This window comes from Alligator mississippiensis, chromosome 9, assembly GCF_030867095.1.
Source record: "Alligator mississippiensis isolate rAllMis1 chromosome 9, rAllMis1, whole genome shotgun sequence".
Classification (NCBI taxonomy): Eukaryota; Metazoa; Chordata; order Crocodylia; family Alligatoridae; genus Alligator; species Alligator mississippiensis.
The window spans coordinates 17,363,667-17,378,193 of record NC_081832.1 but is presented as its reverse complement, the minus strand read 5'-3'; the positions used below and the strand labels follow the sequence as shown (position 1 = coordinate 17,378,193).

At 48.0% G+C, this 14,527-nt stretch overlaps 1 protein-coding gene across 2 annotated transcripts; it reads right to left on the bottom strand.

Moving 5' to 3' along the window:
- Positions 1–281: 281 nt before the first annotated feature.
- On the bottom strand, positions 282–11,046 carry GHRH (growth hormone releasing hormone). Of its 2 annotated transcripts, XM_014609558.3 has the most exons (7): positions 10,817–11,046; positions 7,298–7,398; positions 4,209–4,340; positions 3,632–3,736; positions 2,836–2,967; positions 2,341–2,440; positions 282–426 (listed from the first exon to the last, which is right to left on the bottom strand). In XM_014609558.3, exons 2-6 carry the CDS (start codon positions 7,378–7,380, stop codon positions 2,371–2,373), a joined length of 522 nt encoding a protein of 173 aa, XP_014465044.1. In that variant the 5' UTR covers positions 7,381–7,398; positions 10,817–11,046; the 3' UTR covers positions 282–426; positions 2,341–2,370. The 2 variants fall into 2 exon arrangements, with proteins under 2 accessions (XP_014465044.1, XP_059589187.1); XM_059733204.1 differs by lacking the exon at positions 10,817–11,046 and having other exon boundaries at positions 7,298–7,498.
- Between the last annotated feature and the right edge of the window lie 3,481 nt (positions 11,047–14,527).

Below are 14,527 nucleotides of genomic sequence, written 5' to 3'. Positions count from 1 at the left end.
TTGGATACCAAAACATAATTTGGGATTGCCTGAATATTTATTGAGTTAAACTCTCAATCTGAACAGCAAGCAGATGTTTTCTGTAGCATTTGATTAAAAACTGTTAGGTTATAGGTAATAGCAACACAGATTCTGCTGTGGCCTAGTCAGATATAGGATAAGCCCTATGCAGAGCAGCAGCAAATAAAAGTAAAATGCCTGTTTGCTCAAGTACAGTCACAGGGGTGAGGTAAAAGGGTTGTTACTTTACAAGGACCTTCAAATTAACCAAGGCATGTTAATTGAAATCCTAGTCCTTTAATGAAGAGCATCCATGGGTTCCAAGAAGCATATGCATGAATTTTACAGCTGTTCAGGTCCAGGAGTTTTTTCTTCTGGTCTGTGAGTTGTTTACTGTACAGTTAAGTCCACAATCTCTGAATTATTCTGTGCAGAAGGGAGAAGGAAAAAAACCATTACAAGGCAGCTGTTTAAGAGCAAAAACACAGCAGATGTTCATTACATTAACCAGAGGCTCTACTTAGCTGTCATCACTTGGCAGCAAGTGGACATAGATAAATCAAAATCAAAGTGAAGCAAGAAGGGTAAGGAGGATAAAGAAGTTTGATGCTTTTCCGGGTGATTACACACTTCTGGCTTATTTAATTTCGTTGTGTAAAAATGTGGGACACTGTACTTCTATAAAGTGACTTTTGCCCCCCCCTTTCTTTTGTATGTTAATCTATTAGAACTTCTTGGGGACACAGGAATAAGAGGTATGGGTTGGTCAGGTAGGCATGTCTGGGTTAGTAGGACAGAACTACCCAGTTGCCACCATATGTTGGCTTTCTACTGGAAATACTGTAGAAGATAATTTCTCAGACACTAATTGCCAGCCAAGAGAAGCAGAATTGCGTTTCAGGTTTTGGTACACTGTTTTAAGAGAAGAAGGGTGCTGTTGAGAACTCTGCTGCCAATGAAGTGAGAGAATACCCTGGGTGTCTTGAGGCCAGGGCAGCAGGTTGTGCTGTCTATGTGAACATGCCATAAAACTTGCTTCTCCAATTTATTCTAAGGACCTCAATACTAACTAATATATGCTGGCTTGTTTTGAAAGGCTGTCCTGGATTGCTGTGAACATCTGCTGGTTGCCCCAGAGATAAGACTTCATCAGTAGATGAAGAATTCCTTTTTAAATTCATTGAAGGACCCACTGTAAGAAATAGCTCTGAAGCCAGAACCTCACATGGGGAAAAACAAAGCCCAGGGGGCTTCCTTTTGCTAAAAGTGGAAAGTTATAGCTAGGTGCTGTAACTTAGCTTAAATTAAAGGAAATGTGAAGAACATTGTGTGTAATCAGTTCCCTAAGGAACGAAACTCCAGAGCTGTGCAGTGAGGAACTTAAACTTTAAAAGTAAACCAAGCCAAGCTGGTTGATTGGCTCTAAACAGGCAAAGAACTGGCATCTGGACCCAGGTGAGTTTGAGAGACTTTATTTTCTCACTTCTCTGTAGTGCCTTCTTTGGATTGGCAGAGTTGACTTCTTCCCTGAACTAGGGAATAAGAGAGGTGGTCAATAGGTGTGTCTGGGTTGGTGTCCTGTTGACCTATTGAGAACTTTTGCATTAAATTAAGTTACTTTTGGAGCACATAGGCACATAGAGGCTGAACATCAGCCTCTAACAACTGCAGGCCAAGGGATGCAGATGCAATGTGACAGCAGGACGGGGGGAGAGATTCCTGCTTGCTCTGAGCAGGTTCTGCGAACAGCACAGTACAAGCTTTACTTCTCCATTCTAACCCAAGGATCCTAAACATTTTATTTTAGTTGATTGGCCTGCTTAGAAAAAGCTGGACTGTGTCTCAACCAGCATCTGGTTGCCTGGCTTCCAAGCATTTCCCCAGCCCCCTAACAGGCGTCAAGCTTTTTGGACTTGTTGAAGGAACCACCATAAAAAGGCAGTGCTTGAATGTAGGGCCCTGTCTCAGAGCTGTGGAGTCTTAGGACCCTGCCCTGCAACAGTGGAGACTTGGGACCTAGCGTTCAGTGGTATGCTCCCTGAGAGGCCACTTGGTGCCCTGCAGCTCTCTGATCTCTGCTTACAAAGGCATTGTTTAAAGTCAGTGTCTGTCTACATGGCTGACCTTTCCAAACAAAAAACAGGCTTCAAATTGACTTTTAGATGCCTCAGTAAGTGACCTGACTTTTGAGAGGGAGCTTTGAGCTCTTCACTCCCATAGAATAGAATTCAGGAGTTGTTTTGGGCTGAGACAAAGGCTGGAACACCACTGGTTCGTACAGAAACTTATCTTCAGTATGGAGCACTGCCCAAAGCTCAGCAGCTGGAGACCCATACTCACCAGAACCAGATGGGGTGTGGGGTGAGTTATTTACAGTTTCATGAGCTTGGCCAAGGTGCTGGTAAAGTCATCTAGCTGATCACTGGTGGCATCCTGAGGCCTGCATGACAGGAGAGGATGGGAAGGGCATAATATATATTCCCCCACCCACGTTTCTCTCAAGAGAATTGAAGAACAAAGAAAAATCCACAGGGGGTGGCTTTAGTACTTCATCTACTGCTGGCAGGCTCTGGGCAAGCTCCCAGTCATGTAGCTATGATGGGCTTGTCCCTGGTGGGGAAGATGCGAGCTTCGCTGCCTGGTAGGTAGGTCCTTTGCTTTCATCTTCAGCATACTTGAAGGATTGGACATAGCCACATGGTCCCACCTCCATAAGCCAACAGGAACAAAAAAGCTTTTCCTGCTCCCACTGAAGTATAGAGCCAAAGCTCCTGAAGCCTGCAATGAGGTTAGGATCATAGAGGCCTTCATTCCCAGGTAGAGTTCTCTACTTACCTTTGATTCTGTAGAATGGCTCCCAAGAAATTCCTTAATACCATCTGCTGGTGATAGCGGCTGTCCATCAAGATACTGTCAGACTGGCGCCTGGTCAAGAATTCGTGCACCCCTTCCCCTGAGCTGCCTTCACTGCTTCAGGGAAGAAGGAAACAGAAATGGGCAGTTAGTTCCACAAGCAGGTCTTTCAACTACTTTCTGTAAGGAGAAGAGATCTGTGGTGCAAGGGGGTTCTGATAAGAGAGGTTGATTCAGGGTCTTCCAGGCTCTTGGGTAAGAACGGCGATGGCCCAGAGGGACATCGTTGCAGGGCTGCAGTTGTAAAATGTATTTCATCTGGTCTACAAGCACTGGATGTTGTCCAAGCCATGGGAGCAGCAAAGTGGATGCTGTTTTCCTCCTGCTCCAAAGTAGGGTAGGAACTAGCTATGTTATTTCCACCACCCCCCCCCCCCCCATGAGTGATATCAATTACTTGGCTTTCCACAAAGGTTCTAGTTGGTTACAAACATGGTAGCAGAGATCTAGGAGAAGTCTGTCGTTGAAAGGCTGGGAAGGCAGAGGTTAAATAGCGTGCCCAGGGAGAAGAACTGTGTTGGCAGAAATCCTACAAAATGGAGATGCAGGACTCCCACAAGACAAAGCAAGCTGGGGGACTGATGGAGGAGTGAGAACTGAAATGAGAACCTGGCTAGGAGGGGATGGTTCCACTGGGCCCGGAAGGAAAGCTGTTTTACAGAAGAGGCTGCCCAATGCCCAACCCACTTACCCAGGGGAGCAGCAAAGGTTGGCTTACCCCAGCCGCTTGCCTATAATGGTCTGTAAGAACTTGCGGGCAGAGATTTGCCCCAGGAATTTCCGGTAGTTGTCAGTGAATATGGCATCTGCATGTCGCTGCATCCTGCAGAGGGGACACACAAGAGAACTGTAAAAACTCTCTTGGAAAGTTGACCTTTCGGGAAAAGAGGACTTTTGAGAAGTGCTGCAGAGCACCTGACTCAAGTGCTGCTGAGATCTGACCTCCTGGAGGGGCAAGTGCCCATTACACAGTCTCCCCAAGGTCTGGGCACTGCTAGGTCAGAAAATGTATTGCTGTTGATGTAAAAATGCATGATAAGGAGACAGCAGGAAAAATGCTAACCAGCCCAATCAGCATCCATACAGCAGAACACAACATGGTAAAAGGATTGCAAAACTTGAGTGGGGAGAGGTTGGAGGGAGAATGGGTGTTAGGGAGGGTGAATGGAGCTTTTTCTACAAAACTTCCCTTGGCTCCTGAGTCCTCTTGCTGTTTCTGTTTGGGCTTCGCTGCAGGAAGAATTTAACCGGGGCTCTTTCCATTGTGAGCTGGGGCTCGAGAGTGAGGCACCCACCTTTTTTCAGCAGGATCAGTAAGAAAACTCTCCTCTTCCTGCTCTTCAGCAGAGAGGTTCTGGCTCTGCATTGGGCCGCTGTCCCGGAGCTGAAAGCTCACCATCTTGCCAGCAATGGGCCCTGGGTTGTATCTGTAAAAGCCAACGCAGCACTCAGCATGTTTAAACTGCAGCCCTGCTCACCCTCTCTGTACCACTGAGATGCTTGACAGAGAGAACCACCAGCCCCCTCAAATGGCACTTGCTGATTTCATCTCTGTGTCTTATCCTCTCTTCTTCCCTGTCTCATGGGTAATGCACAGGCCTTGCCCATTGCTTTACTCCACAGGTTAGCAACTGCCTGGATGTCACATACCACTGCACTAGACATCAGGTCCCAGATGTCTCTTTTCTATGAGCTGCCAATATACCCAGGACAAATATGAGTGATCTGGTTTTCACTATGTCAGAAAGGAAAAGCTAAGCTAAAGGATTTTCCCTACAGTGGGGTGAATTTGGTGGCCTCAGATTCCAGCTGCACCCAGCATTGTGCATTCACCAATTTGTGAAGGTGACAGAGAAATTCAGACAAGAGGCTGGGTGCAAACCCTTCAGTTCATACACCAGAGTGCCTACAGCCTTCACTTTAATGCAAGGAACCAATAATAGAATATGCAAAGGAGGAGAATTTGTATTCTCCTCTACTGAATCCTGGCCAGAACTTGTGACACTGCTCATTAAGATTGTCTGACACTTGCAGTGACAAGACCTTGCTTTCCATTGCTTATAACTTGGCTGAAATTTTGTATGGTAGATGTCTGCCTGAAGCTAATTTTTTTTTAATTCCAGTCAAAGGGGTTCAGCCCTACCCAAAATAGAAGTTTGGGGGAGATGCATTTGGTTTTATCCTTGCTGAAGAAAACCTATTTTGAGACCTTCATTTTTGAGATGTTCAAGTGCCTCCATGCTTTGGTCTGGTTGGAGTGGTGTTGTAGGCATAATGGTCCAGAACATGTGTGAGCAGTGAGGGGGATTTGGTTGATATCTTAGTAAGGAGATCACTGAAAAAACCCTTTGCTTTTTCCATGCATTGGAGCAGGGGCTGGGAATTTGTCAGCAGTTTTGACAGGAAAGTTTTCTCCAGTCTGATGGATTTTCTGGTCAGGAGAAGGGAGCCCTAGCACAGCACAGCCAACATCCCAGGGCTGGGAGCACTCTAGGATCTGGATGGCCCAGGCTCAGCTCCTCACTCTGCCTGACACAGACAACTCTGCATCCCAGGTGAGTGCCCTCTTGCTGAGATATCAAGTCAGTCTCCCCTGCTGGAACAGTCTCACTCTGCACAAGTAATTAAATGGGCCTTAGACCAGAGATAAGCATTCATTCCAATGGACAGGCCCATGAGAGCTAAATTAAGATTGCCCCAGCAACCTAACTTCTGGCATGAGCTAACTTTAGAGTGCTTGACCATGCAAAGTTAACTGTCCTGTTAATGTTTTTTGTGTGCTGTGCTGCCAGGGGCTGGAGTAGAGGTTTTGGAGAATTGCTATCAAGCTATGAGAGCCAGTCTGCTGTAGGCCACTCATTCAAACCCTGCCCAGTTTGGCAACAACCAAGTTATTGCTATCTGATAGTAACTCAGCCCACGTGTGGGGGGTGGATGGATGGATATTACTTCTCTGTGAATCCATCTGGATTTCTGTACTGCACCAAACCCTGTGGCATCTAAGCCCTCTAATGACTGTCCTCAGAATCATCTCCCTTTGGTCATATTGGAGAGGACTGGCTGGACCATGGAGCCTGACCTCCCCACCATCACCAACAGGGCTAGCTGGGGCTGCTACAAGGCACATGACTAAGCTAGCTTGTGCTCGAACCTGCTGTGTGAATATACAAGCTGCTGGCCCAGTTATCACCAGTCCTCATCTCCAGGAACACCTTAAAGTGCCCTTTGTTTGTCTGAATCTGGCCTTCCCCTCAGCTGCCTAATGTACTTGCCTTTATGTCAGACTGGGATACATTAATAATAGCAGCAAGGACAGTGCACTATTGCAAGCAGCTACACCCCATCCTAACTGTGCACCCACCAGCCCAGCTAGGCAGTTGTGTGGGCTGACAAATGCTGGCATGGGGGCCCGGTCAGGCTCCATCAATAGCCATGCACCTAGCGTGAGCAGAGGATCTAGACTAAAACAGGAGAATATCATGAGATAACCAAGGAGATAAACAGCTGCTTGCGGAGAAGCAGCAGCATCGTGAGCTTTCCTCCCAGCCAGAGGGATGAGGAGGAGGAAAAGCTCGTCCTCACTGAAGCAGAAAATGATGTTTTTTAAAAAAAGATGATTTAGCACAACCTGCAGTGTCTAGGCAGAAGCTGCTGCAAGCTGGCATGGTGGGGAGGGGCTGCAGGTCAGGACAGAGGTGATGTGACAGTTCTGTGTGGGAGGCAGTCCAGACTGAAGGAGCATAAGGGGATGTGGGTTAGGGCTAGGGTGAGCTGGCAGAGCTATAGATCTGGGGCAGGGATCAAGGCAAAATGGCAGGGGACACTCTGGGTCCAGAGGGGTAGTATGGGTCCCTGGACTGAAATAGCAGAGGGTGCTCCCAAACAGGGCTGAGATTAATTGATGGTGTTTGGGGCAGAGGGCATTTTCTGTTAGGACTGAAATGCACTGATAGCACTTAGGGGAGGTTGACATAGCATCACGGTTGCAACCAGCTGGCACTGTAATATCTTGTCAGAGCAGTGGAGGGAAGCCTGAAAACTGATGGCCCCACTACAGATGTGTCTGTGCCCCATGTGAGTGTGCCACATCTTGCCTATATGTATGTGACCAGGCTACAACTTGCAGCAGACCTGAGTAGTTCGGAGTGGGGTGAGTGTGCTCCAGAGCACTGTACTCCACTCCCCTTCCCCACTCCATGCGCCGGAGTCCTCTCTATGGCCTAATGTGCACACCCAGATGCATAGTAGCGGGTCAGGGGCTTACATCTCAGTGATGCCCTCAGGCTAACCCAGGAGGCTGTATAGACGCACCCTGAATGCTCAGATGTGAAGCTATGAGGAAAATATCCAGGGTAGGCAGAAAATTGAGGAGACCAGAGCGTACCTGAGAGCTGGATAGAGAGGAGAAGAGATGGAGCACATGACTAAGTGGAGGAATAGGAGGAGGATGGCCTTGTCCAGCATCATTCACCCTTCTGGAGCAACCTGAAAGAGAGTAGTGTGAGCCAGTGATGGGAATGCAGAGACAGACTCCTGCCCTCCTGTCAGGGAGCTGGGAGAAGGCTTCTTGACTATGCAGAAGGACTCTTAGCCACACCTTTCTCTGCTTGGTCAGTTTTAGATCCATCCTCTCTGGATCGTTGGCACCAATAGTACAGAAACAACTCCCTGTACACACCAGAATGATGTTACTTAACATGCACTACCCAGAACTCGGCAGCAGCCTTGCACAGAAATACCCTGGCATTGCACAGTGCTTCTCATATACGTCTTTATTTATTGCTTCCCAGAACTCCTACCCGATACCTGCACCCTGCAGCTGGGTGCCTCCCCTGCTTCAGTGACCATCTTCCAACTTCATGGGTCCTTTTCTGGGGAATTCCAGGGGTGTTACACATGCAGCCCCTGAATCCTTGCATCCCTGTCTGTGAGCGAGCCGACTTTCAGAATGTATACGTTGAGACACCAGACAAGGGCTCCCCTGGGCACTGGATGGCCTCTGTCCCCCTCATTTGGTAAAATCCCAAATAAATGCCCTTTGTTGAGGTGTGATCACAGCCAGAGCCCTGCATAGGGGATTAGCACCTGCAGCCCAAAGAGCTTTCAGTTTCACTGCCACAGATCTCTGGGGGCAAGGCAGCTGAGAGCAAGGTGGGATTGTCAAAATGGAGTAGCTGAGAATGAAGAAAGCTCTGACAAAGGACAGGGAGGATATTGGCTCTGGGGAACGGGGCTGTTCCCAACAGAAAAAATTGGGAAAGTGGCAAGTAGGACCAGATGGGGTGACACATGAGGCAGGAGCAGGCTGCAGTGGGAGTGAGACGGGCCCATTCCCTTCTCTGCACTGACCAGTGTAGCTTCACAGTGCAATATGTATTTTACCAACCCAGGTACAGCATTACCTAGAGCTCTCCTCAGCCTCCTCTGCACTGCCCCACAACAACTTGCAGCACCTGTATTGTCCCAGCTGATGACTTCTGCAAAATTATACAAGAATCTTGCAAAATCAGGGAGAGCACCCAGGTCTTCAAGCCCTGGGCTATATGCATGAGGGCATCTTTTCAGTGACAGAAGGAATTAAAATGGCAGGAGGCTGGCAAAGATGGAAGAAGCAACTAACTTCCCTTGCAAATAACATGAATGGGAGGTGAAAATGAAGCATTTGGTACAAAAGGACCTTGGAGATGAGAGAAGGGGTAGCTCAGAGTCAGCAGAGACTTGTGTTAATATGATCCAGTTCCAGCAGGTCTGTACTGCCGTATCTGACAAGAACAGGCAGGTTTGCCCATCTCCGCTGACGGGGTATTGCTGCTGTTGTTGGTGTTGATGGAGTGCCATCGAGCATATGGCACTGCACAAACGCTGTCCCTGTGCCAAGGCACTTGGCACTGAAACCAAACAACACAGCGACAGATTCAGGTGGGTCTGGACAGACAAGAGCCCCTCTGCTTGGTGGATTATATCAGGGAAAAAGCACTTCAGTTTACATAGCTAGGAGAAGGAGGTTGTTAGGGGCAAAAGGAATTGTAAAATATCTCAGGGGTGACTCTGATTTCACCTCCAGTAAATGAATGGCAAAATCTCACCCAGCTTCCAGGGCTGTATGTCCAGCCAGTGACTGATGGGATGGCACCAATTACCACCAGTGTGTCCTTGGTCCAGTGTCTTGCTTCCTAGCATGCGACTGCTCATATTTGAAGCCTGCAGTCTGGGCCGGCCATTGGCAGCATCTTCACCTGTTCTAGTTGGGAAGTGGCTTGTCTGACTTGAGAGCAGCACTGACTCTTGGTCAGTGGTGGAGGGGAATCTGCCCTAAGAACTATGCCTCTTTATAAACCATCCTTACGCGAGGCCCTTTTGGGGCAAGGCTACAAGGCATATGGTTTTAGGTTTAAAATGCTAATTGCTGGGGATGGATGTGCCCCCCGGATACCTCAGTGATGGGTTCCTAATCATGTCCATCAGCTTTGGATAAAGAGCTGCAGGTGAGCTCCTGAACTCCAAGGCAGTGCTGGCAGGTCACAGCCCCGCAGGCTGGGGAAAACACCAAACAGCCATCAGAACAGAAGAGTGGGCTAGTGTTGAGGTAGCACTGATGTAAACAGAGAGAGAGCCCACTATCACTCCCTTTCCTATCCCCCTTCCTTCCCCATTTCCCCTTGGTAAGCTTTCCTATGCTCTATTACCTGTTCTCAACTTTCTTCTGAAGCTGGCTCCATTCTGCACTGCAGAGTTGTCCTGAGATGAGTTTTAGATCCATCTAAAACTGGGTTTAGATCCCTTCTGAAATGGCTGATTTTTCCCTACCAAGAATTTCATGAAGCTTCCACCCTCCCGATTCCTTTATCTATTGTTGCCTCCTGGTTTTCCCTTTTTCCTCTTCTCCATTCTTCTGCTCTTTCCCTCATCATTCCATTTGTGTCCCCTCAGTCCTCTCTTTCGATCTCACTCTCTTCCCCTTGGTATTTCTTCCAGCTCTTTCAGAGGGGACCTGGAGCTAAAGTCCTATTTGCTTCTTAAATATTTCACAAGGCAAGTGGGAGGATTGCCAGGTGTCTAAATATTTCCAGATTTACAGTCCTGCAAAATCTTAGCCCTGTCCTAATGGTCTTCATTTCACTTTTCCACTTTCCATTCTAGCAGCTGGGGGGGGGGGGGGGAGGCAGCTAATAATAATAAAAGAAAACACTTTGAAATAAAAAATTCTTAATGCAAGTACAAAAGATTAGCCAATGCAGCTACCTGGGACCCCAAAGACAGTTTTAATGCTGTGGTATTTTTGAAAAGGCAATTGGAAAGATGAGATTATCCTGTTTCTGGGACCTTGTCTAATCAATCCTGAAAATCCCACTACACCAATGCAATGAAGTCTTCACCACTCCACAGTCCTGTAAAGTTCAGATGTTTACACTGTAAAATATCACATCAGAGAAGGACATGCATTTTCAAATTGCTTCCTTTGCTATCCTCCAATTGACTTTGCACAACCTGCCACAATCTTTCACATTTCAACTCACCCTTTTGGTATGGCTCAAATGAATGTTTCATATTGAATGATTAAAATATTATTACTTGGTGATGGACATCATCAGTATTGGAACAGTAGGGAGTCAGTTTTATACCTGGTCAAATAAATGTCCAGTCTGTTTTTGCAAGGTCTATAACATTTTTCTACTATTGTATCATAACTATAACATTTACTATGTATCATATAAGTCAATTATTACTTATTTCATATTGTAACTTAAGCCCATAAAGCTTTTCTGATCAATACAGAGGATGTTATGTCTAATTAAGCTGATCACCGATACCAGGTCTGCTTTTGCTGTAGTGGAATTGAATTGTTCCCAGTTTCCAAATAGCAGGTACCTTGTTAAACCCACATGCACAGGATCAAACTTACCGTTCCCTAGGGAAATAGATCTTCCCAGCTCTGCTGCTCTTTAGGAGGTCTCCTCTTTCTGTTAAAAATACCACTCTCTCTCCAGCTTTTGCTGCTTACTAGAGTGGGCTTCTTTCTCCTGAGTTCTTCACCTGCACAGGATCTTAGGGAGACTGTGCTGAAGAGACTTCTTTCAGGTCTCCCCTACCTACAGCGGCTGTTCTCCAGCTACTAAGGGAGGTGCACCTCCTCTTTTATACCTGCACTCCCTTAGGAGTTCTGTGGGCTTCTCAACGTCAGAGGATCAATTATCCTCCCATATTTCAAAGGGCTGTGTTTAGCATCCTCTCCTTTTCTGAGGACGCAGGCAGGGAGATAGGGGAGGCTGTGCCTGCAGTTTGAGGATGGCTTGTATGCTTTCCCTTTATCTTTCAGAAGGCGAAGAGCAAATAACAACAATAATAATTGGGCACAATGAAGGACAAATTTGCTTTGCAAGGTAAATATCTCCTCTTTAGCATGTCACTGGTCCCGGCAGCCCACAAAGGGGGCAAGTTAACTATTAATACTGTCTCACAAGGCTTTTGCAGGAAGGTTTATCTTTCTGCCATTTTTTCCACCCGATTATCAGGTTTTTCCTCTTCCTCCTTTGTTGCTCGCACCTGCTAGTATTAATGGGCCAGTTCATGCTTCAGTCCCTTGCAAACATTACAGCCTCACGTAAGGCCAGAGGAACATCTGGAGAGCTCTGCTCTGGGCATGTGCTCATCCCTGCTCAGCTTGCTGGGTCAAACCTCCATTGTGGCGGCTGGCAGTCCAGTCCTGCTGCAAGAAGATTTAGGGAGACCCTGTTTAAAACAGCTTTGATTCTGAGGGGACTGGATGGTTTGTGGATGGCCAAAGAGGCTTTTGGTGCTATTTGGCCAGATGAAGGCCAGCCTGGAAAAAGTGTGGAGGCCAAAATTGGGTCAAGGATCTGGATCCATATGTTGGCCTTGAACTATTGGGAGTTTGGAGGATACTTTGTTGATGGCAGTTTATCTTCGTCCTACCTCCTACAAAGCTTCTGGCAAGCCCTTGGAGCAGCTGGCTCTGGCTGTTGTCAAAGGACCTAACAGAACGAGATGGCCCTTCGATCTCAGCTGATGTAGAAGGGTGGGATTTTCAAAAGCAACTGACAATGGTCTAGCTCTGTCCCTAGGAAGCCAAATATCTGAGTTAGACTGGCCAGCACCATTGAGAACCCCACGCAGCATCCTCCCAAGGCTCTTGCGAAATGAGGCCAGTAATCTTGGTCCGGTTCCAGAGGGATAATCATCCCTCATAGCAGCCGCTAATCCCCAGCCTTTTCCAGCATCTGAATGAGCCAAGGGAGCTGAACTCTGTCACCCTACAGGCTATGCCTCCATGTGAGGCCTGAGGGCAGGGCCACTTGTGGTAGTTTTGGTTGTCACTGGTTGTCAATAAATGCAAGGCTTATGCTGCCCTGACATCAAGAGGCCGTACTAACTCTTAGTGAAAACAACAAAAAAGCTCCCAGAGACCTAAATGGGATCTGGATTAGGCCCTAGAAGGAGAAAATAAATAGATGCCTTTAAGATGTGATTCAGAAGCACAGCAACAGTGTGAAGTGCTGCAGGAAGAATTGCTCGCTTCCCTCCAGATCAAAGTTAAAGAAGCCCACACACAAGCCTATTCATGAGGAAAGGGCCTGCTGTGCAGATCAGCCTTTTTTTTTCATATGTATTCCCATTGTTTTAACACCAAAAAAGGGCAATGTTTTGAATATCACCCACCAGGGCTTTGAGCTTCGCCGCGCTCGTGCACGCAGCTGTGTGCTATCTTTTGGAATGGGGACAGGAGCTTTCAGCTCAGCATTCATCGCTAGTGTCTCCGAGACAAAACCCTCCTGCTCTTTCGTGTGTGAGGCTGCTTGCACCAATTTTTCAGCCTGAATTGTCTTTCCCTGGCTGCAAGTTGATACTGTGCTGTCTGATGAACCAACCAAGCTATTTCATTAAACCCTGCATCGTTCTAGGGCTATATCATTAAGTGTTTCACGCCACTTAATTGTGCTTCTCAACCTTACTATTTTATGGGGGAGTTTCCTATCAGTCTAACCTATTGCCTTCCAGGGAGAGGCTGCAGATAATAGAGCAGGTAGGGCCCTTGGGAACCTAGTATACTAGCACCCGCCAACTCTTTCAGCCTGGGAGCATTTGGATTGGGATTAAGAATAGAAGTTAACTGCTCGCTAAAACAGGTTGGGAAACCCCCACTGTTCTAGGCGGACTCTGGCTCCTTTGTAGCCAGGAAACTCTTCTGCCTAGAGGGAGGTAAACAACAAACCCTCCCCAGGGTTTCAGACTGATTTGCAGGTGGCAGGCAAAGTTGCACAAACTCACCAGGTCTCTGGCCTCGTTCCCTACATGCAGATTGGGAGTCTTTAATCAAATAGTACAAACAGAGGAGTGCTTCTGTCTCCAGCACTTCCTGTCCTGGCTTTTTCTCAGCACCCACCCATGATCTGAGAACTGAGTTAGCCTCAGCTCCCACTCCTGAACTGTGAGCTTTCCTTTGGCTGCCCATCCAGTTCCACACCAGCAGGTACCCTGACATGCACAGCTGAGATCTGCCTTAACTGCCTTGATGTCACTGCTGAGCTGGGGCCCCTGGGTGTCCAGAGGCTGCTAACCTGAATCCATCCCAGACTCTACTAGGGTGAAGTGTGCTTTGATGCCTGTGCTGCATTCGGCCCTGCTGCAGTGAGTTTGAACTTGTGCAGTGTTTGTCCCTCAGCACCCTTCTCATCCTTAATGCTATTGAGCTAATATAGTGGCACTGGTGGATCTGTCATCTTAGAGGAAAAGAACCGCTACTTAAGGAGATTAGGATACAACTGAAGTCAATGGAAGCTTTTCCATTGATTTCAAACGGTGCAAAATTGGGCATTTGTAATTTACATGTAGCATGCATTGAGACATTTTTCCTGAAAGTGGTCTGAGTTAGTTACGTGGGCCATGTATGTAATCAGGTAATATCTGTGCACCTAGCACCTAGTGGACATTGTAGGTAATATGCTAGCTCAGTGGTTGTCAACTGGAGGTACGCGTAATCCTAGGGCAGTGGGTTTTAAGTAGGAGATCACCTTTGGCATCTAAAAGCAACCCAAGATCTACCATGCACTGCTGCCACCCCCAACCCAGTAGGTAAGTTGGGGGGGAGGGGGGAGAGGGGGCAGGTCGAGGCAGAGAGAGAAAACAGCACCTGCTGCTATGCGCACCCCAGGAGGGCATGGCAGGGGCATGTGCCTCTGGATCTGCGTGGGGCTGGGGCCGGAGGCTATGTTGGGCTCCTCCTGGTGGGGGTAACGGGCCTGGGCAGCACTGTGCTCTTCCTGGCAGGGGCTGGGCCAGGCTGCACTTGAGGTGGGTGGTGGCAGGGCTGGGAGGGAGGTTTGGGGGTAAATTCTGTATGGTGAATTCTGGAGTGGCTGCAGCCCCACCCCCCCAGCCCTGCTTCTGTAGACCCCCGGGGTGAGGGAAGGAGTGGGGCTGGGGCTGGAGCAAGGGCAGGTGCTGCCCAGCCAGGGTGGAGCATGGCATGGAGCCAGGAGCAGCTCATCCAGAGGGTGGTACCTCCCACCACTGCATGCACCCCAGGAGGTCATGCCCCTCGATGTGTATGCAGGGCGGGACAGGCTGCAGACTGCTGCAGGCTGGGGCTGGAGCA